Source organism: Apiospora hydei (genome assembly GCF_038363865.1).
Source record: "Apiospora hydei strain CBS 114990 chromosome Unknown utg000004l_segment0_segment0, whole genome shotgun sequence".
Lineage (NCBI taxonomy): Eukaryota > Fungi > Ascomycota > Sordariomycetes > Amphisphaeriales > Apiosporaceae > Apiospora > Apiospora hydei.
In genome coordinates, this window is record NW_027117363.1 from 7,698,375 (window position 1) to 7,724,034 (window position 25,660).

Below are 25,660 nucleotides of genomic sequence, written 5' to 3' on the forward strand. Positions count from 1 at the left end.
GCCCGAGGGACTTGAGTGTATGCACCGCCATGTAGGTGTGTGCGTGCGCGTATCACAGGCGATACTTCTCTTGCTGATCCAGGCCGACGAAAAGCTCTCTTTGTCCGACTACTGCAATGCAAGCTGGAGAGAGAGAGAGAGAGAGAAAGCGCGCGCGCGAGATCTGCAAAGGTCGGTGGTGCAAGTCTGGACTTCTCGTCAGGCCGTCCGTTTCGTGATTCTTACACCCCATCCCTCCCTCTCCCCCCTTTGTGCCCCCGTCTGACGCACAGATCTACCTAGCACCCTGCTTGTTGCGGGTTTCCTCACCGTAGCCTCCGGAATCACCTGCCCGTCGTCGGCAAGCATAGCCGACTAGGGTGCGGCCATGAAAGAGTCACGCCCGATCGTTGCATACCTGGAGGTACGCCTTGTTTCGTGTCAAGATCGCATACAAACATGACATAGCGGGTAAGTAGAGGCAGCACCTCTCTCTTTCGCTTTCTCACTGTCTCCGTTGCGCCAAATACGCCGAAGAAGGCAGACACTAGGCCCTATACGCGGCCTGGAAATGTGAGTTCGAAGGACCCGTATCGTGCTCCCCGCACGCTCGGGCTGTACTGCTGTACGGTATTCCAAGCCCTTTTTCTAACGATGTACCAATGTCGGACAGTCCGGGGTTCTGGATTCATCCACGCCATCGTGATCCGTGGCGCTCAACAAAGACCTCTGACCTCTGGGTGGCGGGCGCTATCACTGTACATGTAGCAGCACGTCCACTGGGCCAAGAAAGAGAGACATACACTCTCACTAGAGCACTGTTGAATACGCGAGCAGTTACGACGTCGACGACTTGTTTGCACAGAAGAGCTAGACGATGGTAAATCCCGTACAGGCTCTTGGCTACGGTACGGCACTCTACATGCGATGTGCAAGGAAAAGAATCAATAGTCCATTCAACAGCTGCTACCAAAGCAAGTATGTATACATGGGCCATTCATCATCTTTTAATGCTTACACACTTCCTTGCCGTTGCCCCCGTTGCCCCCGTTCCGGTCCATGGCGCTCTACACATGCTTAGCCAGACCCAGCAGTACGGTGGAGCCAGAATGACGGCGAGCGAGCTCGTGTAATGAGCGACGCCACGGGCCCTGAGGCTGATGAACAGGCTTCTTCGTCCCAAGCAGGCGGCCCTGGTGGCGCTGAGTCTGACAACTATGCATACTACATGTACTATGACAAGGCCAGGTCGGAAACAGCTGTGATAAGCAGAGCCAACATGGCACGAACCAAAGGACGCTCACGGTAAGGAAGCCTGGTGCGTAATAATGGAAGAAGCCGAACCGGGGGCGTGCGAAAGGGACTATCGCCACCACTACCATCCCCCTTCTGATTTCCTCGTGCTTGGCCTCGACAACAAACGTACACGCATACACACATACACACCCCACCAGACGGTAGGGGACCGACCAAACAGCCCTGCCCGTCAGCCATCACACCATCCCTAAACTACCTAGACCCAAAGGCTCGCGAGCGATCTGTCCAAGTGGACAAATGAGAGACTTCGGTTAGGGCTCAACCAGCTCACCGGATCCTTCCTCCCTATCTCCCCCCCTTTTAGTGACATGTTTCATGTTCGGACATGCAGTTACGTAGATTCTTCACCGGCCCATGTTCATACTCTGCTCCGGATGTTATTTTCGTGTACCAATCCCAGCGAAGGAGCTACTCCAACCAGGAAGAAAGTGAAAAAGCAAGTTAAAAGACATTATTCTTTCTCTTGTGTGTCTTACCTGTCCCGGATCTCGCCGTGGTCATCTTGGCATGCCGTTGATCGGCTGGGTTTTTTTCTTTCTTCTTTCAAGGCAGTACGTACGTCGTAGCGTTTCGTGTGCGTGTGTGGGCGATCATGTGCCTGTCGAAGCGAGCCTTACGGGAGATACATACATACAATGAATGCTTGGCACGTGTGTTTTGGTGGCAGAAGTACCCCTGCAAAGCTCTTGCTGGCGCCGTTTGCTTTCTTTTGTTCTTCATTTCTCCCATCTTGCTAGTCTCATCTTTGAGGAGGGGAGACATGGGGGGCAGGATGTTTGGGACTGGTTGGCATACTACATGTACGTATACGTACAGAGATCCAACCAGTACAAACCTCAGGTGGCCGAAAGCCACAACCGCTAGGTTGGGTTTAAGTGATCAGCCCCGTCACTTTCTACTTGCTTACCTCCTCAGCCTTGTAATAACTTGGTCTGTTGATACGTGCATCTGAGGGTCATCTTTGCCTCCTTGATTGTTGGCGTCTGTGTATGTAGCTGCTACTAACGTCGGGCGCATTCACAGAGGACCAGCCCCTGGTTGATTGATTGGCCTTCGATGCCTCTCAAGAATACAGTACAGTATGCATTTGTGTATGCACATGTTGATTTTGAGGCTCACTCAGCAGACAGAGAGACAGAAGCACATAAGCGCTGCTCCGACCAGTCACGAGGGCTCTAGACTAGTCTCCTATTCACCTATCTTTGTCTGCTCGTGACAACCAACTCCGGCCAGCGGACAAGAGAGAGCCTGGATGCATCCAAGACCCCCATTCCTCTCGGTGTGCGCTCACCTACCCAGAGATCTATCTCGGTGTACATGGCTAGATACGCATCTACTATTATGCAACACCTCTGTCCCGCAAGCATGACTGCGTGCCCCCTCCCCTGTGCCTACCCACACCTTCTACTGGATCCATAGAAAGGACGGTGCTGTTCCTCGTTGTTGGTCCATTATCTTGGGAATCTAGCCCAAGCAAGCCTGTATTGCTATCTGACTCCCTTTTCAGCTCTGTCCAGGATATTGCACATTCGGAGAAGGAGGACGAGCCATCCGGCGATGGGCGCGTGCGTGCCATTGGCTGGTTTGCCGCAGGCAATTATCGGACTTGCTTCAGCTTTTCCAGCCCAACCGAGTTGCGTGACTGTGTGTAGCTGACTGCTTCATTCTTGTAATTCTGCGTAGTATCCTGCCCGGGCTAGCCAATAGTCTAGGCGACTATCGAAGCTTGCACGTAACAACGTCACCTTCCCAATGGGTGGTTGGCGAAAGGAAAACAGCAGGAGCTCTTGAGCCCGGTTCTCTTTTCGAATCCGAATGTCGGATGTTGTTGTTCCCAGAAACACACGGTTGTCATCAAAAATCGAGACCATCCATGGAAATGCATGTAAGCTATGTATTCACGATTGCTAATTATAGCTGCTCGGCCAACTCGTTGGATTTGCGTGGCCGAGAATGAAATTCAGCCAGCATAAAGTAGTCGATGGATGATGACGACGAGCCAAATTAAGATTGAATCAGTGACTTTGGCTGTGTACGACACTGCCGGCCACTACATACATACTTATGTGACACCCAAACTCATACCCCGACCCAATATATCCCCGATCCAATACTTGGGCGTCTATCGGTCGCACAGTAAATTGGTGGCATGGGGGAGTTAATTGCTTAGGTAGCATCATTTTTACTTATTCCTGTAATATCAATTGTTGTTATCACATCGGAGGAAGACTTCCTGCTATTTGCCTGTCATCCTTTTGCTTCTCTGTAGACCTGTGAATCGTTTTGTCTGTGTCAATGTATGTGCCTCACCCAGAATATACGCATTTGGAAGAAGGGTCGTTAATTTAGGCTTCGGGTGCCACACACACAGACACAGAGAGATGGATACCCAAACCGATGAATTTACCCCGTCCGTTCGTGGGAATGTATGTATGTATGTGTGTGAGTTCGGCTCGTCCGGCTGGCATTCCGCCCCCGCCTGCGGTCAGCCCTTGCTTGACTTGCTTTTCATCTTCGGACGGCTGCCCAAAGGTTTACTGTAGATGTCACCAATAGCGGGGAGACACAGGCAAGTCAGTCCATCAATGCCGCTTCATAAGCTCTGATTCATCAATGTTTACAAGCAGCTATCCAAATATAATATATGAAAACGGCTATCTGCATCTATATTGCTCACTCCGTACCTGCTGCGTGTCCGACCGATGACGGTTACGTGCAGCGCGGCGGATTGTCGACAAGAAATAGACCCAATACTGCTTACTCGAGCCAACCGCCATACATACTTCGAAAAGAAAATAATGAATAAGAAAGTAAAAAGCAGTAAAAAGCAAAGGAAGCGTGTCCACCCACCCCTCCTTCCCTGCTGCTCTGCCCAAAGAGAGGCATGCACGAATCCTCGACTCCCGTATCCTGAGTGCGATTTTCAAGTTTAAAAAGAAAAAAAGAAAAAGGAAAAGGGGTACATAGAGCCCACGATGTATGTAATCCATCGCGCAGTTGGTATTGGCTGGCTCCTTTTTCGTGCATGACACGGCGGGCCATTCGTCTCCATACTACGCACCTGTCAGTCGTGAGCGCTCTGTTGTTGCGCTGGCGGTTCTCGCCAGAGCAAGCAAGCAAGCGGAGACCGGCCTTTTTTTTTTTTGGAAGTCCATGATGGTCGTTTGGTGCGGACGAGCGAGAGATGCGTGCCATGAGGCAGTCCTTTGCCGCGATGCGACAAGATGCCTTGGTAGAGGTGTAGAATAACCTCCTTGCGAGAGACAACTAAGATGAACTCGTCCCTAGTCAACAATCATTAACTCTCCGTTGCCATGTTCTTCTGACGCTCCCCCTTTCCCCGAGGTTCGAGCCGTATTAGGGGAGCTCGATGATGGCCACCTGGGTTCCATCTCGAGTTGGAGGAATTCCGGCATACTCGCCAGAGCAAGAGCATATCCCAGTATCATAGGGAGTGCCTGCGCTCGCTCCGTACCCCTGAATCCTGGGGGCCAATCTAGCCTCGCCTCTTGGATGGGGACACGAAGCACAATCCTCACGAGCTCGCTGCTTCAGAACGTCCTAGTAGTCCCAAGTGAGGATGTACAGTTTTGTTTCGCATTGCAAGTCACGGCCGTATACTCAGGAACATGTTCGTGGCGAATCCGATGGCATTGACTGTCGCCTCTACTGCCATATGTTCCCAGGCCACTGATTGGTGTGATGAGGCATCTGCCTTGATGGATGTTGTAGGCTACATCAATCATATACAGCTAGCTCTGTGAACACCCGAAGGGAAAAAAATGGCACAAGAAAGGGGATATCACGAGATTACAGCTTGTGTTCGTCCTCTTGCACGCAGGGGGTTGAGAGATCAAATAGGGGTACTGTTACGAGATACATATTGATATCGAAACACTGCAAAAGCCTGGTCTAGTCAATAGTTTAGCAAGAAAAATGTCGTTGAAATGCTAGCTCAACGGATGGTACCCCTTCAATAACATTGGGGAATCTCTTCATCGTTTGAAGTAATATTGTAGTTATCATTTCGGGTAACTAACAGCAGTCCATGGGGGTACTGCGAGAGGCATGTCTCATACAAAAACAGATATTTACTCAGTACATGAAAAACGCCCAATACCCAATCTGATTCATCTCTAGTCATGAATCGCTGCATCGCTTCACTCCTCCCTTACAGCTTGCTCGCCGGCTTCGCGCTGCCAACCGCCGTGATTTCGTTGTACAGCAGACTCGTCAAGAAGTCGGCGTAGTCCTCGCCCGTGACCTGCCCTGCGAAGTACTGAGACGCGAGGCTGTACTTGTTCCCTTGCGGTGCCTTTTGGGAAAGCTCCTCCGTCTGTTCTTTGAGTAGCTGCAGGGCGTAGGCCTTGTCGACGCGCTTGCCTTCGGCTGTCGTCACGCCGTGGCGTACCCACTGCCAGAGCTGCGACCGCGATACCTCGGCCGTAGCCGCATCCTCCCTGGAGCGTTTGTGAGCACGCGAATACAAGATTTAAGATGGATAATGGCAGAACTTACATCAGATAGTTGATGGGCACGCAGCCTACTCCGCGAATCCAGGCTTCCATGTATCCCAATCCGATGTTGAGGTTCTTTCGGATACCTTCTTCCGTGATTTTTCCGGGGACATTCATGTTCAGTAGATCATTCTGGCCAATCGTAACATCCTCACGGCGCACGAAGAGCTGGTTTGGTGTAGGCATGTGCTTGTTGAAGATCTCGGAAGCGATAGAAGCCAATGCGGGGTGGGCAACCCATGTTCTACATCAATCATCAGTAAGTTGCTGCATGGAAAAGTCCAGGAATTGATCACATACCCGTCGTGGCCGGCGCGGACCTCTCTAAGCTTGTCGGCTCGCACTCCCTCCATCGCCTTGTCGTTTGCCTCCTTGTCGTCCTTGATAGGGATCTGAGCGGCCATGCCACCCATAGCATGGACACCACGCTTATGGCAAGTTTGGATGAGTAGTTTCACATAGGCGTCCATGAACGGCACCGTCATGGTGACGCTGCTTCGATCGGGCAGGATAAAGTTGCTGTTCTGGCGGAATTTCTTGATGACGCTGAAAATGTAGTCCCAACGACCGCAGTTAAGACCGGAGCTGTGATCGCGCAGCTCGTAGATGATCTCGTCCATCTCGAAGGCGGCCAGGATGGTCTCGATCAACACGGTGCCCCGAATCGTCCCGCGGCGCATACCGATATAGTCTTGACCCAGGTTGAAGGCGTCGTTCCACAGACGGGCTTCGAGGTGAGATTCCATCTTGGGCAGGTAGAAGTAAGGACCGAAACCTTGCTTGACGCTCTCGAAGGCATTGTGGAAGAAGTAAAGACCGAAGTCGAACAGCGATCCGGAGATCGGCTCGCCGTCTACCGTGACGTGCTTCTCCTCCAGGTGCCAGCCTCGAGGCCGCACAATGAGAGTCGGCAGCACACGGTCGGTGCGGATCTTGTATTCCTTCTCACCCTGCTTGAACTCCAATTGACGTCGTACAGCATCGTACATGTTGACCTGACCGGTGATCATGTTATCCCACGTGGGCGCACTCGAGTCTATGCTTGGTTAGCTCCATGAACAGCCTTCAATGGACGGGTCTCGTCCATCCATCGAAACCCGATGTCGAAGGACAACTTACCTTCGAAGTCGGCCATATATGTCCACACGTTGGAGTTGAGGGCATTCACCACCATCTTGCGGTCCGTCGGACCCGTAATCTCGACTCGGCGGTCTACCAGGCCGGGAGCGGGCGGCGCGCCTTTCCATGCCGCATCATCGCGAATGGACTTTGTCTCGGGCAGGAAGTCCGGAAGTTGGCCCTTGTCCAGCTCAGCCTGGCGAATCTTGCGGCGCTCTAGGAGAGCCTTGCGGGTACCATTGAAAGATCGATGGAGAAGAGCCAAGAACGCCAGAGCCTCTGGCGTCAAAATCTTTCTGTGTTCAGAGCGCACCTCGCCGGAGATGGTAACGCCCTCGAGGATTGTCTCGGTAGTCGCCATGTTTGCTGTGAAGAGGGGCTAATGTGTAAGTCGGTTTGAGAGCCTCAACAATTGCTAGTAGAGGATATGTATCATCAATTGGGCTGTAGGCTGGCGTGGATTGAATATAAGGTAGAGGTAACTGTAAAGATGCTATACTGAGAGGGGGTTGGGTTTCATATGATGATGGTTTGAGATAGGATCAAGCTGGGTGTTCCCGGATTGAAGTATGGCTGATCTGAGGGAATGTGAAGGAGCTCCCGGGTATGACGAAGATGGTACGGGACCCCAAGTTATCTCCAAACTTCGGCATTGAGTCTTGTGGGCGCGACTAGCTGGGAGGTGGTTGTCCACCAGGTGATGATGATGTATGACAAGGATGGGCAGCCATGGTGCAAGTACCATTTCGGTAGGACTTACGTAGTGAGTGTACAAGAACGACAGCTTGCCGTGCGGCCAAGTCAAGAATAAGCTCGGCGTCAGAACAGAGTTGGCTTGTTTCGGACGGAAGGGTTGACGTGAATGGACGGTCTAGCCGGCGGGGTGACGGAAGAAACGAGCTTGTGAAAGTGTGGGGGAATGTGAATATCAGAATGCCTCACTAGTCGTGTAACCCGAACAGAACTCAAGTATCCAGCAAAGCAGCAATGTTCGCGACATGTGCTTCTGGGTCCGTACGTTTTATGGCGCTGCCGGGCCTCTTATCCAACTCCATCGCGTCCCCGTTTAGCAGTAGCACAATTGTTCCCCAGGTAGGCATATTTTGCCAACCCGAAAGTCATGGCGGGTTCCGCCCGACCGTACGGGAAATCCCACGAGGCACTTGGAAGTTGATCATGACGGCATCGGACCCGAGATACTCTCGACCCCTTTGCCACTGCCAGAGTATCGGGTGCCCTGCATGGATGCGATGCCTATTATCAGTTACGAGTCGCTTTCGGCATGGCAAATAGCTTCTATTCAATCCGACTTCGGCCTGTTACTCGATTGAAATGACCCATCTCTCGCGATAAGGGTCGAAGGCTAGGAAGGAAGTCGGTACCTGACCGAGCTCCAGAATAGTGGGTGGATGGATAGTTGCCGAATGGCCGAGACCTGCCTGGCCTGGCATGCCGAGGGATAAGCTAAGCCCACTAAAGAGGTACGGCCTGGCAGTACCTCCATACCTACTTAACATACAGCCAATTTGATGGATTGATGGAGATCAGATCGTCAATGCCGAACTCAACGGGTACACATCAATAGGCCGGCTATTCCCGGCTCTTTTTTCTTATTTTGCTGTCTTCGCAATATGGTAGATTGTAGTAGCATAGCAATTGAGAAGAAGCAGGATTGGTATCGTGAGATATCGACGAGAAACTGAGAGGCGACCGACGGGATTCAACTCATTCCCACCTCGAAGGGTGTGAAATATGGGACTATACACAGCTTGGATCTAATTCCCAGCACCGTCCTAACCGACGCTCGAACGGCTTTCTCGCTCGGGAGGTTCGGGCGCAGCGTACGTAGGAATGCCCCTACCTGACCCTTTTTCTCGCCATTGCGCTCCGATCATAGGGATCCGGGAGGGGACGCCTGCACGATGATGCTTGGGAGACGGGCCAGTACCTCATCAACACCATGGACAATAACCGCACTCGACCACGCGGGGTGATTGTGCCGAGTACATCAAGTAAGACAGAGTCTTGAGCCGAAGGAAACATCGAGGCTCTGCTCGTAGCGGTTGGAAGGGATGAGTTCCGGACGAGGCCGTGGAACCAAGCCTGACTATGACACCAAAGCCTAGCAGTGGGCTGCAAAGAGCAATAAACGCTGTCCAATGCCGCTGCTTGCCCAAGCTGGCCGATTGACCTGCCAGCATAATCGTACAAAGCACCACCTCTTCAGGCACAGCTTCTTATTTCTTGTTCTTGTCTGCTTGCTCTTGCCTGAGTTTCTCATTCTCCACTTCTCTCCAGTCCTTGGGCTCGGGCTCGTTGCCATCGGTCTTCCGTACGGAGCCGGCGAAGGCGGATCGGCCGGCATACAGTTGGTAGCCCTCGCCCGAGTCGCTGGCCTCGAGGTTCTTGAAGGTGATGGGCTGGTTGCCGCGGAATCGCTTGCGCATATCAATCATGCCCCTCCTGCATTCACCGAAGCCCTTCTTGAGCTGCTGGCACTTGGTCGGCAGGGTCTCAGCAAGCGGTGAACGGAGGCATTCGGCAGCCGTATGGCGCTGGACCATGACGCATTCGGACTCCTGGAGGCATTGCGCCAGGGCGGCTCCTACCCGGTGGGCGACGTGGTTAGCTGAGGGACAATTGTCGAATGCGAAAAGAAAAATGACGGCCACGTACGTATTTCTTTGCATGAACTCGGCATCGTGAGGACTATGACCAGGTGTGGTGATTGGCAGGGGCCGCCTCTGGAAATGAGGCTTTCTCGATATGAACCGTCGCAAATTGTAGACGAATTGATTTTCCGCTGCCCGTGAGGCGCCACCGATCTGTGATTGGCCAGGCCCAGCCCCGATGCATGACAGCTGGTAGCGACAAGGGGGGGGCGCTGCTTTTCGATGGCTCTGTGACCCTGCTGTGACCTGGAGCAAGCAGTTGCAGTGGGGGCAGCTTAGCTACAATTAGAGCTCTCAGGCCAAGCTCAGGTACGGGCGCGGCCAAAGCAGCTTGTCTCACAAGCTTGAAGCAAAGCTGCTGCCCAGGTGAGGTGGGACTTGACTTGGGACGGGAGATCCTGACATTTATGATTCTACACATTTTGATATAGATCCTCTTCCGCTCCATGTTTGTGGTTTTGCTGGTTTTCTTTCTCCTCGAATAGACAGACTGCTGTACTTACCTTCTGCCTTTTGCCTTTCTCTGTTGCATCTTCATTTCACTCTGGGATACATGCCACTTTTGCTCCGCCCCCTTTGTGTTGCTGCTATCCAGAAGAGGAAATAGAGTTGCATCTTTCTTTGCATGTGACGACATCATCTACTGGACAAGGAAAGCGCCACTTGCCAAAACCGTTGGCGACTTTGACAGCGCCGATCCCTCACCAAGTCCATTGCATACCTACTTACAAACATACAATTCACTTATTGTTATTTCAACCCCGCCATTCTACAGCTCCCCTCGACCGCGAACAATGCCTTTCTGTGTCGCGACACTGAACGCATAGAGAGAGCGTGTGCCTTCTGTTGGTGTCACGAAAGCCCGAGCTGGGTGCCACACACGTAGTGGGCGCGCCTGCCGTTTACCCCCCACGATGCCTGTCCCTTTCATTGGCCGGTTGAATCCGTAAGTCGAGATGAGCTGTGAGGACGGCGACAAGGCAGGGTGTTCTGGTATTGACTGTTGCGAAGGGCCGAGTATATTGCGCTCGTAGGCTCGTTTGTTCTCGTTGGGCTCGAAGCCATTATCCGAATCCTCACCCTCGCTCTACGTATGCAACACCAACCTAGACACCTCGGGCGTCGCATTCTGCGTTACTAACTCACGATGCAGCAAATTCGCTTCTTTCCCTCTTCTACGCAGCTTCGCGGCGGCTCTTTAATAGGTTCTCGTCGCCGGCGCAAAGAAGAGCAGAGCAGCGACGGAAATGTAAGTCTAACCAGCCATCCCCACCATCGCTGTGTATCGCATCTGACACATCTGCTTTCTATTAGCTGTCTCTAGTTCGATCCGAAACGCCTCCGACTTCGTTGACCTCTGCGCCGAGTTTGGCTACACTGCCGAAGAACATGTCGTACAAACCAAAGATGGCTATCTGCTCGGCATCCATCGTCTTCCGTGGCGCAAGGGAGAGGAGGACATGAAAGTTAACAACGGACCTCACAGTCTGCGGAAGAAGGTCGTATACCTTCATCACGGGCTTCTCATGAACAGTGAAGTATGGGTCAGTTTGACGGACGCCCAAAGGTGTCTGCCATTTGTGTTGGTGGAAAGGGGCTACGACGTCTGGCTGGGCAACAATCGCGGAAACAAATACTCCAAGAAATCCGTCAAGATGTCTCCTGCGAGCATCGAATTCTGGGACTTCTCCATCGACGAGTTTGCTTTCTACGACATTCCCGACACCATCGAGTATGTTCTGCACTCCACCGGGCAGTCGTCGCTTTCATACATTGGCTTCTCCCAGGGCACTGCTCAGTCCTTCGCTGCGTTGTCTGTGCACCCGAAGCTCAACGACCAAGTCAACGTCTTCATTGCGCTTGCGCCTGCTATGTCACCGGCCGGCCTTTCTAACGGAATCGTCGACGCTCTCGTCAAAGCTTCCCCGCAAGTGCTTTTTTCTTCTCTTCGGTCGCCGGTCGATCCTTGCTTCGGCTACGATGTGGCAGTCTATTCTATATCCGCCCATCTTCGTTCGCGTCATCGATATCGGTTTGTCCTTCTTGTTTAACTGGAAGGCCAAGAACATCTCCATGTCGCAGAAACTGGCTGCTTACCCGCATCTTTACTCCTTCACGAGTACCAAGTCTGTGGTGCACTGGTTCCAGATCATCCGCACTAAGTCGTTCCAAATGTTCGACGATGATGTCCATCCACTACTTAGTACTACGCACAAGTATACCAAGGTCGCCAAGTACCCCACTCGCAATATCAAGACTCCTATTGTGTTGGTTTACGGTGGTAGCGACTCTCTTGTGGACATCAAGGTCATGTTGCGTGAGCTACCTAATCGGACCGTGGCCACGGAGATTCCACATTACGAGCATCTCGATTTCCTGTGGGCGAGAGATGTCGATATCCAGGTTTTCCAGCATGTGTTCGATGCCCTGGATAACTTCACAGATGCAGAGCATTCTAAGGAGGAATTTGAAAGCTATCGACGTGCCCGAGCCACTAGCCTGGGCGCTTCGGCATCATTTGGGCAGTAAGTGCATGTTCCTGAAAGGACGAGTGGCCACTTGACTAAATAACGTGCAGCAAGTACCGCGATAGCGATGCAGTCGAGTCAGATATTGCGTCCGTGAATAGTCAAGACCCTGCCATGGAGGTGGTGCACAGGGCGCGAGAGGATCTCCTCGATTACTCATCGCCACCCTCAACGTCTGGCCCTTCTGAGGCTGCTGAGGCCACCGAAACAGGTCCAATCGCGACTCCGGAAGCCAAAACTCAACCCCAGGCGATTACAACAATCAACGAAAACATGGTGACAACGCCTATTAAGAACTGGGGTGGTGTCGACGGCGCAGACTCGCCATTGTCTGCCCAAGAACGCAAAACTCCCTCCCCGATTGGCAAAGGGGCCAGGGCTCACAAGCGACGCGGCAGCGGCGCTAGCAATCTCAGCTTTGATGCCGCGAGGGATGGCAAGGGCCGTGGAGGTGGAATCCGGATTGGAACATCCAAGCCCATTGTTGGTGCCAGTGTAGGCAGTATGACGGGCGGCAGTACTGACGACAGCATCCGCAAGAGGAACGGTACTTGATTCAAAGACAAATAGGTGCACGGAGTGTTAACAGTCTTATACCTCGGGACTCGGCTTACTTTCTGAACTACCAGAGAAGAGATACTTGCTTTCTCTGTATACTGGGCTTAGAGGCATGCTAGAACAATGCAGACGGCCATATTAAACATCGCTGACCTTCAATGCGAGATTTTTGATGTTCCTACTTGATATATTTGTAGCCCCTTTATCGACAATTGATGTGCTTGTGGCACACATACTTTATGGTATAGGCTTGCTTGCCCAGACACTCGCAGGTCCAAGTCAGTCGGATCAGAAAATTCACTTGAGGACGGGTTGGTCATGTTGTATCTGAAATAGGGGGCTGTAGCCAAAACTAGTATTATCGAATAAGAAGTATGATTTACCGCTTAATTTAAGCAAATCGAATGCCAACATTAGGAATGATTCAAAACAAAATGTAAGTCATCTGCGAATACCATGCTTGCCAGTACTGGAGAGCCCGGTATTTCTTTTCTTTTCAGAAATTACGCAGATTACGTTGATGCTCAGTAGATGGACGAGGCCAGGCAAATCCTGCTGTACAGAGATTGCAAACAGTATGGGGTTTCCGTGGGTAAAGAGATTACTCAAGATCAAGTAATGTTACTCAGTATGGGGGGGAAGGCCCCAGGAAGACTCTTGGTTATGACTGGTGCTTAAGAGTGATGCCTGTAGAATGAAAGATGCACGTACGGTTGGGTCGAATATCAATCCGAAGACTTGGAGGTCACAATAAAGGCAAACGAGTATGTGTGTTGGAACTTGAAGCACAGAGGCTACTTGTTGTTGAAGATTCCTTCTACGGGGTATTAAATATTATTATACAAAACACTCGAAACTCATCGTGGTTCGAGGTTCTTCCTCCTCCATCGCTTTTTGATACCGCCCCGTAGAAACTGGTGTACAGATAGATAAAATAGAAATGTGGTGGCTGGTTGCCGAGCCGGTGCGATGTATACATACGACACCGGGCTTGCTGTGATGACATTTTGATGTGATTGGGTATATCAATAACCCTTTTTTGTCAAGAGTCTCTCCCTCCCTGTGACTCTTGCTCCCCAGTCCACTCCCGAAAACCTATGTTCGGTAGAACCAGTAAACCGTGTAACTGTTCTCCATAAAGATGCTATGTCGTAAGGATCGTGAGAAGTAAATAAGTGGTACAGTGAATGTCGACTACGACTGTTCTTCATCCCGTTGGAAGGGGTTTACAGAGCAGCAGCGAAAGCAGCGACAATGGCGGCGAAAGCCATGCCGGAGCCGACGCGGCCAGCACCAGCAGTGACGGGAGCAGTCTGGCTAGCGGTGGCAGTGGGGACAACGGCGCCAGTGCCGGTGGGCTTTGCCGGGACCATGGTGGTGGGGTAGGGAGCAGCACCACCGTTGTTGCCAGTAGGACCAGCAGGGGCGGTGGCAGTGGGAGCGGGCTGAGCGACGTAAGTGCCGGGGACGACACCAACGCTAGGCTCAGCAGCACCAGCCTCACCGGTGGTGATGGCAATCTGGGGAACGGTCATGGTGGTGCTGATGGTGACAGTGCTGCTGGAAGAGGTGACCTCGGCGCCGGCGTCATCAGTGACGGGGACGACAGTGGTGGCGGTGACGAGGATGGTGGTGTAGGTAGCCGAGGGGACGGGAGTAGGCTTGGCAGTGATGTAGGTCAAGTGGTCAGCACCAGTGGCAATACCAGGGTTGGTGGGGACGAAAGGAGCGCAGATACCCTTGAAGTACTCAATGGCATCGGCAATGGTCTCCTGGCTATCACCGTGGGCAGCCATGCACTCGTAGATGGCCTTGGTGAACTTGGAGTCAGGGCAGTAGCAAGCAGCGTCGGTGTTGTCCTTGCAGCCGACGGAGAACATCCAGGTGTTCAGGCAAGAAGGAACGACAGCGGGGCAGGGAAGAGTCTCGACCGGGCCGGCAGGGGTAGAAGGCTTGGAAGAGGTGGCGGGAACGGCAACAGTGGAAGAAGCACCGGTAGGCTTGCCAGGGGCAGACTCAACAGGCTTGCCAGGAGCGGACTCAGTAGGCTTGCCGGGGGCGGTCTCGACGGGCTTGCTGCTGGATGCAACGTGGGTCTCGGTGACGGGGCAGATGGTGGTGCCGACGGGGACGGTGACAATGGTAGTCTGGGTGGACGAGACGGGGCAGTTGGTGACCTCGGGGCCGCAGCTGGTGACGGTGTGGAGAGAGGTGGTGTACATGGTAGAGGTGGTCATGTAGGTGGTCACGTGGGTCGAAGCAGACTCAGTGGCGGCAGACTTGGAAGCAGATGAGGCAGGCTTGGAAGCAGACTCAACAGGCTTGGAGGCAGACTCGACGGGCTTGGAGGCAGACGAGGCAGGCTTGGAAGCCGACTCAACGGGCTTGGAGGCCGACTCGACGGGCTTGGAAGCCGACTCAACAGGCTTGGAGGCGCTGTAAGAGGGAACACCGACACTGCTGGTCGTGGGCTTGGCGGAGCTGGAGGTGACGGCAGGGGAAGAAGCAGAAGAAACCTTGCCAGAGGAGGCGCTGCTGGAGGCAGCAGAGGTAGAGACAACAACCGAGTGGCTGGCGCTAGCGGTGGTCTTGACGCTGGTAGAGCTGGAGACGGTGGCGACCGTGGGTGAGAAGACGCCTTGTAGACGGTGCTGCTAGGCTTGGGAGGGACAGTGGAGGACTTGGTGTTGCAGTCGAAGGTGATGGAGTGGAAGCCGAAGTTGCAAGTCTCCTTGGGGACGGCGGGCTGCTTGGGGACGATGACGGTGACGTCCTTGGCACCACCACACTGGGTGTTCTTGACGAAGGTACCAGACTTCTTGCAGGGAGTTCGGTGCTTGCAGGTCGAGCCGTCGGGCATGCCGTAGTGGAACTCCAAGTCGCAGTCGAACTCGGGAGTTACCTGGAAACCGCCGATGGAGGTCTTCTCAATGTCCTTGCCATTGCAGCCGAAGCTGGGGGCCTTCTGCTTGTCGTGGTGGGCAATACCGCTGATGCACTTGTCCTGGAAGCCAAAGGTGCGGGGAACGAGCTCGTCACGCTTGGAGAACTTGTTCTCGCAAGTGAAGCCCTTCCAGTTGAACCCACCGTAGCTGTCGAAGTTACCGGTGGGGAGATCCTTCCAGTCGAAACCGGGGACCTGCTTCTCGGTACACTTGTTGTCGGTGTTGGCAGGGCAGTTGAAAGCCGGAGCGCTTCCCCAGCTACCGAAGCCCTGTGTGGTGGGTTAGTATATGATTACGGGTAGAGTATACTATAGAGTATAGTATAGTATAATGAAGACTGGTGGAGAACGTACAGTAGCTGCGACCTGGCTGAGGCCAGCAGCCAAAGTGGCGAGGGTTGCCGTGTTCTTCATCTTGAATCTGATCTGAAACGAATCCTTCTTTTGCGATAGTAGTATATAAGAGCGAATGTAGTATATATTCTTGAATTAAGAACGAATGGTGGTTAGAAGCAAGGATAACGAATGGCCTTGGACTTCCTAGAAAGAATGGTTCTGCAAAGAGGAAACGAAAGTGAAGAGAGACTTGATGAGTATAATAGAAGAGAAGAGGAAGCCTCGGGGTGGAAGCCCACCAGCATATATAGGCGTGCCGAAGATATGACTTGATGGCCACCCATCATCTCTGGCTATGAGTGGTGGTGGTGCTGGTTGTGGTGGTTGCATGGTTGCACACAGGCACGAGCAGGGGTGAGGGTCTCTTCAGAGAGACAGACAGGCCCATGTTCACCACCGCAACGCTTGGCAACCCTTGTCGGCCCAGCTGTCGCAGTGTGTATGGACCCAACGGCGGAGCCCAATCCGGACATTGACAAGCCCATCACCAACCAAGCGAGCCGTTGTGGGCAGAGACAGAGACAGGAAAAGGTGACCGAGATGCGAGAGGCCCAAGAGGCGCCCAAGCAGTGAGTGAGTCGTTGTACCTGCAGGCCCCAGGCCCCAGGCCCCACATGCTCTGCTACCTGCAACTTGCTAACTTGGCCGATGAGGCTAGCTAGTACCGAACCGCACCTGCCTCGCCCACCCTTACCCACCACACTCACTACATAAGGTACTTCTTTTAGTTAGGTCGGGTCAAGTATAGGGAGTAGAGCGCGCGGTTGGATAGCATGTAGCCCTCAAAGCGGCGTCAAAGCATATTTGATGCATCTGCACGTCTTCCCATTCGCTCTGTTTCTGCTAATAAGAAAACACTTTTTGGATTGAGTTCAATAACCCGACAAGCTGATAGGTGCAAACATGTCAGATCACATTCTACTGATCATCTGCATCTACAGCTGAAAGAGCAGTAGTAGATGTAGCTGTGTGCAAACAATCTCTGGGGCAGCATCGCATCTGGAGGCTCGCTCGGGGGCTCTGCAAGAAATCCGTCTACGCTTTCACGCTAACCAGCATCCCAGCCGATATCTGACGTTGACCCCTTTCGGTACCGGGAATAGTAAACTAGGATACTGCAAATACCAGGTACGCTAATAAGTATACAATGTAGCTGGCGCCGAGAGGCCCCCAAAGGAAGCAGCGGGCAGGCAGGGCTGTCGACCTATTGTTAGCTACATCATGCATTTTGCTGCCAGAAATAATCGTCGGCATTTCGCGTGCTCAGAATAGTACAATGAGCACCGAATTCATATCTACATTTCTCGATGTCTTGCATAGAATGGCTCCTTTTTTTCCACCTGGAAAACGAAGGATCTTCAAATGGGAAGCAAGCCCGCCGGTTCTCCCCAATGAAACATGCAGAGCCACCTGCCCTGGCATAGCGGCGGACGCTGGTCGTTCTCTGTCAGCTACGCTAATGCAGGAACATCAGGAACCAACAAGACCAGGAACATCTGCCATCAGATCATCTTGCCTTTTAGAAATCTAAATCATTTCTACAGAACCGTCCCGGCTATCCTATCCTGTCCTGTCAGGGGGTTTGAGGTACAGTAGTGCCACCCACCTGCCTACACTTGTAGTAGGCTGGTCTTCTTTTGCCGGGTCTCAGGCGAGCATTAGTCTTGTCCAAATCCGTCCCCTGGTCGTCGTTCGACAACAACACGGCATCCAGGTACGGCCCATCGGAGGCATCATGGATGGGATTTGTGCACGCTGCACAGCATCGCTCATCTATGGGTCGCCCGATTTGACCCACGTTTACCCGTTTGTATATACGCTATCTATATGACAACATGCTATACAACAGTGTTTAATGTTGAACGGTTTCCTTTCTATCTTCTTCTGCCGGTCATCGCTTTGCCGCCGGGCGATTGTCCAGCAACTGCAAAGTAGAGAGAGGGTGGTGCTTCCCAGGTCATGCCATTACGGCGACGTCAGAGACTCCGAGGGTGTCCAGCAATTGCTAGTGGGCAGTCGGGCAAGCCACCCCCATTGCACTTGGGACAGTCACCCGCCAGCATCAGCAAGCTAAACTCGACAGGCGGCGTTACGCCAAAGCTAGCCTGGTCACGAACGCAATCTTGCTATGGGAGAGGCACACAAACGGTAATGGGGCCAGTGGATAGAGAGGTAGTATCGAGGTCCCTGACCGTTGCAAGGGCTGCAAATACCTACCGCCATGGCGGGGCTCTGTAGGTACCCATCACCCATAAGCAGAGACAAAGGATTTACCGAGATATCCCATCCCATTCGCACCTGGTAGGTTGCTTCTTCGGCTTCACTAACGGCCGTCCATCGAGATATGCGCTATGGGAGATTTGGCGTCGTCGCGAATGGACATGAAGGCTAATACTTCGAGATGGGATGGCAGTTGCTAGAATTAGAATAAGCACATGTAACTTTTTCGTGATGTGGAATTGGGTTCATCCAATTGTTGTCGACTTGCTTGCTGCACGTAAAATACAAAGTTTGCTGGATTCGATCGGTACCCTAAAAGCCACGCCCCATGCTAGTGTCCCGAGGGGTTTACCATGTCCAGCCTAGCAGTAGTCTTGCCGGGCAAGGATGCCTTTGTCCAATAACGACAGACCTCAACACCAAAAGAAGAGCCCTAGGCTGCTGATGTCTAGAAGAGGTAGAGCCTCTATTCTGTGCAGTCTTGGCCGTCCTGCATGTTTCAGGTTTCAATCCGTGAGGGCCAATCGGCTGCCGTTTTCCCTTCTTAGATCTGTTTCACTTATTCTCCTTCCATCCAAACAGTTGGTTCTTTGCAACCCTTCGATCACTTCTGCGAACGATCAGCACCAGGTCGCCGAACTTCTTCGGAGCCCGACCACGTTATCGCACATCGCGCTTTGGGGACTCACCTGGAGCGACCAGTCCCCTCCAGGAGTGCCTGGAGTGGGATATCGGGGTCCCTCCCACCCGGCGGGCATTGTACAATATCCGTCCGACGGCATTGCTGGGCCATCTATTGAACAGTGCGTGGCACCAGCATCTTCAAAAGGTTCGATAGCTTTGCGCAGCACTCATGCGTTAAGTTTGAACGGTCCACAGACCATTCCGCCTCTTCCGTTCAGCTCTATCTCGTGGTGCACGTCAAATGCACTTGCGCTTTCGCATCAAAATTCAAGGCTGTCTGATAGACAGCCAGTGGTCTGTGAGTTTCTATGCCGACCAGTTCTTGCAAGCGCTAGCGCGAGGTAAAAGACAACCCCTAAGCGATGCGAAACCAGTACCCTCGTGAGAGACTCTCCGCAACCCGGTGCCCGGCGCCATGATCATGATCCGAATCGTGTGTGAAAGATTTCAACAGTCCTAGATACTGAACCATCGCCACTTGACGTGTTGAGAGAGCTCATCTCCGTCTACGGGACTGTGCGTTCAGTCAGCAGCGCATACGCAGCAACCTCCCTAGGCCTAAACCTCCCTCTTGAGTCTTGACGGGCCAGACCAATTGATCATCAACTCATCTCGGGATGGAACCGAGATGCTCACAAAAGCCCGTATTCGAGGCCCCAGTTTCCCCCATCGCTAAGCCTCGATTTGGACCCACAGCATTGATATCCGATCACCCTCGCGACCCAGAAAAGGACAAACTCGGAGAACTAACTGGTCAAGGCTGTCGATGTCCAAGGTGAGCAGGTGAGCATTGCGATAATTGACTGCTGCCACCTCACGTGGTAAAGCTGCTGGGCTTGCACACTTTGGGACTGGAGTTGCCATCCCATTTACCTGCTTGTCCCACTATTGGGGATCAATCACCGAAGCCTCGACGCTATCCTACAGTGACATGCGAGTATGCTTGCAGTCGAGCCACCCAGCTCTTATCATTCCTTCCCACCGTTGCTGTCACCGTCACATCTGCTGTTTTCCTGCTAGCATCAAGCAACTGGCAATGGCTATGCCTCCGATGTTGCTGACATTGCCCCTGAACTAAGCCATTCCCTCACTCAAGGGACAAACTCGCCAAGAGCCGAAGCGTGCATAATTCTCCGAATCAACTCCATCGTATAGGGGACTTTCTCGTGGGAAAAACCCGGGGACTCTCCAGCCCATGCAAATTGTCGGCGTTTTTGCTTTTTCATGACTCGATCCCAACGGTTGCCCACAGCGAGCAGTACCGTGTCTTGCTTTTATCATGCACATGCTAACTCGGCCACCAATCAGAGCAGTGAAACATACGATTGGAAAATGAAATATCACAAAAATCGTGAACCTATGGCAGCCTTGACATTGGCACGCCACGCACATGTCGTCGTCACTCTAAGACAGAAAGCCAGACAGCAACCCGTCCAAACAGCCCATCACGGTCGACCTAGATAATTCGGCAACCGAAGTATGCGAGACCTGTATGTGCGAGCAGGTCCAACCGCCTGTGGTCTGTGGGCGGCTGTTTTCTTCCCCCTTGTGTTCTTGAAGAAGTGCAAGTATCCAGGTATCGTCGCATTTCAGGTACCGGCCTGACAGGGGTCCCTTTGCCCTCCCTTGCCTCCGTTTTCTGCGGAGTTTCAGGTAACATCCAGCACGGAGACGGGCTCTTCTCGTGTTCTCAGGACCTGCACAGAGAGTTACATCGCTGGGAAGGGAATCCAATCCAGGACCTGTTCGTCCGTTCCTTCCTCCGTCCCATGTGTGTATGAATTTAGGGGAAACCAATGTCAAAAACCGGACGATTTACCCCTCGAGGGGAATTGAGTGGACAAAACTTCGCCACACTCAACGACTACACATGCACACATGAGTCGTTGTTGCCCAGTATGTCGTTTGCGGGTAAGATTGCAATTGCAACGGCTGTGATGAATAAGAATAGAAAGGTTCTCTAGAGTCAATCTCGAGAAAGACATGCGGCCGCTGCATGGCGTCGTCACCCTCCATACTGGGGGTCTGATACCTTTTTTACTTCAGGCGCTGGCAATTGACGGACAGGGGCTTGGATGTGAGTGTGGGTGACAGGCGTGAGCAATCAAGTCGACATGCAGTTGGCGGTTACCAGTTGGGTGTTGAAGGGGCCAATTCTTCAGCGGGAAGGAATTGGCTGCCGCACGTTCTAAAAACAAACCCGTCCCATCCATCCAGCCGCCGAAGAAGAACTTCATCTGCGACCGACGAGCCGGGGGTCGGTCCAACCCATTGGGCAACAAAAGTTGCGATTTGCGGAGTCTTGGCTCTCTCTCGTGACATTGCCGTACAACTCAACTGCCGGCGCCAAAGCGACATATCTTCACATCTTTTGTCGCGACGTGGGTAATAGATATCACACTTGCAGTAGGCGCCCTGCGAGATCTCAGAGTGCCCCGCGCGGTTGCCAGATATTCGGAGAGATCTTTATGACGATCCTCACTGATTGTGGGAGTCGGGCGGGTAACGATGGTCACAGGCCAAGCCAGCAGCGACTAAGATCTCACAACACCAGATCTCACCTAAGTGAATTGTTTTTTTCCGTTATAAAAAATATTAGCAACCAAACCACGTTTCGAAGCGAAACAGTCACCTGCAAGTGCATGCTTGTCTCGCATAGTGCAGCAGAATACATGCAGAGACCTTTTATTGGTAGAGTAGGGAAGTATATCTATGCCGCACGAGAGAGCTATAATGATCTGCGCCTCCCCAACCCGCGCCCGGCTGCTCATTCTGGGGGGCCAGAGGCGATCGTCTTCTTCAACCCGACTGGGCCTCCCGTTGAAACAAAGCGGGTTGGATAAAGCAATGAAGCAGAGATGCCTTCCCCTCCCCCTTTTCTCCGCGTTTACACGAGTCGAGCCGAGTCAGATCGCGAACGCGTTCGATGGCGCAGATAAATAATAATTAAAGAATTGCATGCGCTTACGTGTTGTAAGTCAAAAGGGTATTATAGGCCACACGTTCCTTTCCGGAGCGTTCATTTTCTCGACCGAATCGCGAGTCAGCCGCGCTCAAAATGCACGTTGGAGGTCATCAACATGAGTTTCCTTTCTCCATATATCTCATATTCGGGGTGTTACTCCGCCTCCCTTCTCACTGCCTATTTTCCTTCCCTCCTTCCTTCCTTCCCCGAGGGTGGGGATGAAAAGGAGGAGGCAGTGGTGGCGGATGATTTGCTATTCTTGACGACGCGCGCTGCTCTAAAATTTGGGGGCCGGCTCCTACCAATAGCCAACATGATAGATCTATTTTATTTTGAGAATGTATCTCGTGGGTAAGATGTTCTGGTGGAGTGTATGGTTTCTATATTGGAAGAGGAAAGCCGTAGCTTCCAGCATCCATGCCTCAGCATACAATACATACCCTCCCGAGTTCAATTATATATATAAAACACACGTAAAGGATGGTATTGGCTAGGAATTATCTCGTGAAAACCGTATGGAATAGCCAAGATGAAGGACCCAAACTCCGAACGGGCTCCGATCAGGGATTCGTTTGCAGATCGGAAGAATCCTGTTTTGGCACCTCAAGGGAGGATTGAATTCAGATGTGCCTAGTTGCTTACATTGGCTTTGACTTGGCTGAGTTGGTGTACTCGTATTAATATATCTGCAATGGGTGTACGTCAATGTGTAGCTTGTCCTCTTCTGTTAAGTTGCCAGCAGCGAACACGACATTGAAACATTGTAATAGAGTATCGAGTAGATGAATGAACGGAGTGATCATCATGTTATGAGCACTTCTCATCGTATTTGCCCTGTACATGGTCCCACTCCAACTATGCACTCGACTGCCCAGACTCAAGTAGGGAGCCATGTGGGTGACCTTGTATGCACCGACTCTTATGCCCAAGGATGAAGGATGTTCACGCTTGACATAGTGAGTGGCAGGGAAGTTCATAAAGACAGTTGCAATCTCGCTTTCTTGCGTACATGATCAGGGAGCAGATGGTATACCCAAACATCATTCTGGATCCCGTCATTCTCATGCAAAAATGCCTGTAAGTTAGTTGAGAGGACTGCAGCGAGTCACATCTACTCGATCGCTAGGTGTTGTTCAGAAACTCCCCTCTTCTGTTACCCAATTTACTCGGGGATTGGAATATCCTGGAATGAGCTTTTCAAAACAGTACTCCTCAGTGATGGTTCGGACTGAGCCTCCAGAATCATGGACTTGAGTCCCCAAGTAGACAACCCATTGATTAATAAACTTCACATGGAGAGTTGCTATCCAGATTGGGTGTTGATCATGACCGTTAGGGCCACTTAGGTATTGGTGGCTTCAGAAGAATCTATCATTAGCTACCTCCCTGCATCCGCTTGATTCTCTCCTCGGCAGCTCGCGCCCGCCTCTCGCGGTCGAGTCTCATCTTCTGTTCGGGCGTGAGCCCTCTCGCCTCCTCCTCGCGCTTCTCCTGTGCCGTTTTTTGTGCCAGCCCGCCTAGGATGCCTTTGGCCTTGGACGCCTTTTCCGTGACCTTTGGGCCCTCCAACTTGAGTCGGGCTTCCTCGGCCTTCTTTCTTTCCGCTTCCTTGCTCTCACTTTCTTTGCGCTCACGCTCCTCGCGTTTCTCAGCCTCGGTTCGCTTCATGGCCGGAGGCACTTTGGCAGCCTCCCAGTCCCATTTCTGCTCGCCCAGCTCATCTCGAGCTACCCTGAAAGCATCACGCGTGGCCCGGTCTCCGGCAAGTTCGAATGCTGTCTTGCCCTCTTTGTTTTGGAGCGTGGGGTCGGCCCCGGCCTTCAGCAGCAACCCGGCTACGAGTGGTGCGGAGTTCTGACTGGCCGAGAAGTGTAAAGAAGTAGGCGCATGGTGATTTTGCTGCGAGTCGGCAGGCTGGAATATGAAGTCAGCCTGTAAATCATTATTCTTCAGGTACGAAAGCAGCGCAGGTAGCTTCGATCTCCGAATGAAGGCCTGCAACTGGTTTGTGTGGAGCAAGGATGTTTCTTCCTCCTCAGACAACTTGGGCGCGACTGGTTTCGCCGGCTTCGAAGGGGCAACCTTTGCCTGAGCTTCTTGCTGCGCTTTTGCGGCCTGATTGAGATCGAACTCCCGGACCTTCAACCGGGTCAGCTCGATAAAGCATCGCATCAATTCGTTCTGCGTTGCCCGCCGTGTGCTAAAAGGGAACCCTCGTATCCTCGGGTCGTTTGCTCTCAAGACCTGTCCCTCGTAAGGTCCAAACAGGGTTCTTCGATTTGTTGCGCCAGTCGCTCGTATAAATAGTAGATCGGACGTGTCAAGGAGCCCCTTCCACTCCTGGAGCAGCTGACGAACTTCGTCGATCAGAGCCTGTTCGTTGTACCGACGTATACTAGAGCCTGCTGAGTGCGCATTTCCCTTTGCATTGTCATTCGCAGACTGCGAGCCACCTTGCTTTCGTCTCGTGGTGTACCTATGAAAGGTCTTGTGTGCCAAAATTGTTGCTTCTCGGTTCAGTGGACCTGACGAAGCATGTTTTGTTTGTCTTGGCGCAAGTGACACCACCATGGCGGCGAAATGTCCTCCACCGATCATGCACATGAAGACATGAGGCCCCTTGTACGCAGCCGGGGCAGGTTTGCCATCTGTGATGGGCTTGGGGGCCGGTATAGGATCCAGTTGCTTCTTCCGTATGACTTCTACCACCTCGTCCTCGTTGCGAGCTTGTTCGGGTGTTAGAATGGCGCGGTATATGCCGAAATAGTTGTTTGGTGGAAGCACCGGAGAGCTGAGCCATATCATCGGCGCGTTTCCAGTCCCCCGTTTCTTCTTTCGCACGAGACCGGCTTCCCCATCTTCCTCCGCGCCCCCATTGTTGGCATTTCGACTAGCGAGAGTTGCCTGCTTCTTCAAGAGGGTGGTGAGGGTACTCTCTTGTTTGTCGTCCTCATCCTCGTCCGACTCGTCGGAGTCCGAACCGGACAGACTCTCATCCAGGTTACCAATGAGACTGTCGAACTCGTTCTCTGTGACGGGTTTGTTGCCGCGGAGTTTTTGCTTCAGGTTATAGTGGTGCAAATCGGACTTTTGATGACCGCGCTGGTCCTCGACAGAAGCGAAGGCAAGAGAGCATAATGAGCAGCTTTGGGACCCAGGGAGATTGTCGTTGGAGGAGGATGTTGATGTGTCGGGGGTAGGCGCGGGATCCAAGGGAAGATCTTCGGGTACTTCGGCTGGAGATTCCTTGAACTCTAGGGTACTGAGCACTTCGTGAGGCAGATCATAGACTGTCGTGAAAAGCAGCTGTTAGTGGGGGGTAGGTTCGAGCTTGCGCTGAGAGATGGGACGGGGATGGGCTCGTCGCGAAGACACATACCATAGAGCGGTCGCCGCAAGATGTCGTCTGCCTTCTTGTCCGTTTTCTGCATGTTGACTGCGTAGAGGAGTTGGGATGCGAGTGCAACAAAAGGTTGAGTTCTTCCTGTCGCAAACTTGCTGCGATGATGTTATGGTGGGGTTAAGTACCGACTGACAGCCCAATCTACAGGGATTAGGCTGATTACTTAATGCCTGCCGGGATGACTCAACGGGCAGTTGGTTAGTGGGAGGCCAGGCCAATCGCGCATACCCAGCTCGAGCCAGTAACGCATCCTGACACCCCCACCAATAACCACCTGCACCCCCACGATACCACGAGGGTCTGAATGAAGTTGTGTGCCAGTTAATCAGAAAGTCAGGCCAGACTCATTGCGCGATGC

At 52.6% G+C, this 25,660-nt stretch overlaps 5 protein-coding genes across 5 annotated transcripts; 1 reads left to right on the forward strand and 4 right to left on the reverse strand.

Moving 5' to 3' along the window:
- Positions 1 to 5,467: 5,467 nt before the first annotated feature.
- Positions 5,468 to 7,293, reverse strand: PG997_004928 (malate synthase; the record flags this gene model as incomplete). Its single annotated transcript, XM_066809243.1, has 4 exons — positions 5,468 to 5,756; positions 5,815 to 6,057; positions 6,114 to 6,849; positions 6,933 to 7,293. 4 exons carry the CDS (start codon positions 7,291 to 7,293, stop codon positions 5,468 to 5,470), a joined length of 1,629 nt encoding a protein of 542 aa, XP_066672861.1.
- Positions 7,294 to 9,169: 1,876 nt separating this feature from the next.
- On the reverse strand, positions 9,170 to 9,633 carry PG997_004929 (cytochrome c oxidase assembly protein; the record flags this gene model as incomplete). Its single annotated transcript, XM_066809244.1, has 2 exons — positions 9,170 to 9,537; positions 9,609 to 9,633. The coding sequence occupies 2 exons, from the start codon at positions 9,631 to 9,633 to the stop codon at positions 9,170 to 9,172; spliced, it is 393 nt and encodes a 130-aa protein (XP_066672862.1).
- Positions 9,634 to 10,518: 885 nt separating this feature from the next.
- PG997_004930 (cholesterol esterase) lies at positions 10,519 to 12,687 on the forward strand (the record flags this gene model as incomplete). Its single annotated transcript, XM_066809245.1, is given in 6 exon segments — positions 10,519 to 10,550; positions 10,616 to 10,695; positions 10,758 to 10,853; positions 10,919 to 11,517; positions 11,537 to 12,129; positions 12,183 to 12,687. The coding sequence occupies 6 exon segments, from the start codon at positions 10,519 to 10,521 to the stop codon at positions 12,685 to 12,687; spliced, it is 1,905 nt and encodes a 634-aa protein (XP_066672863.1).
- Positions 12,688 to 13,916: 1,229 nt separating this feature from the next.
- Positions 13,917 to 16,048, reverse strand: PG997_004931 (uncharacterized protein; the record flags this gene model as incomplete). The annotated part of the gene is made up of 3 exons (XM_066809246.1): positions 13,917 to 15,341; positions 15,362 to 15,904; positions 15,989 to 16,048. The coding sequence occupies 3 exons, from the start codon at positions 16,046 to 16,048 to the stop codon at positions 13,917 to 13,919; spliced, it is 2,028 nt and encodes a 675-aa protein (XP_066672864.1).
- A 7,225-nt stretch (positions 16,049 to 23,273) lies between these two features.
- PG997_004932 (VMS1-like protein) lies at positions 23,274 to 25,330 on the reverse strand (the record flags this gene model as incomplete). The annotated part of the gene is made up of 2 exons (XM_066809247.1): positions 23,274 to 25,189; positions 25,279 to 25,330. The coding sequence occupies 2 exons, from the start codon at positions 25,328 to 25,330 to the stop codon at positions 23,274 to 23,276; spliced, it is 1,968 nt and encodes a 655-aa protein (XP_066672865.1).
- Between the last annotated feature and the right edge of the window lie 330 nt (positions 25,331 to 25,660).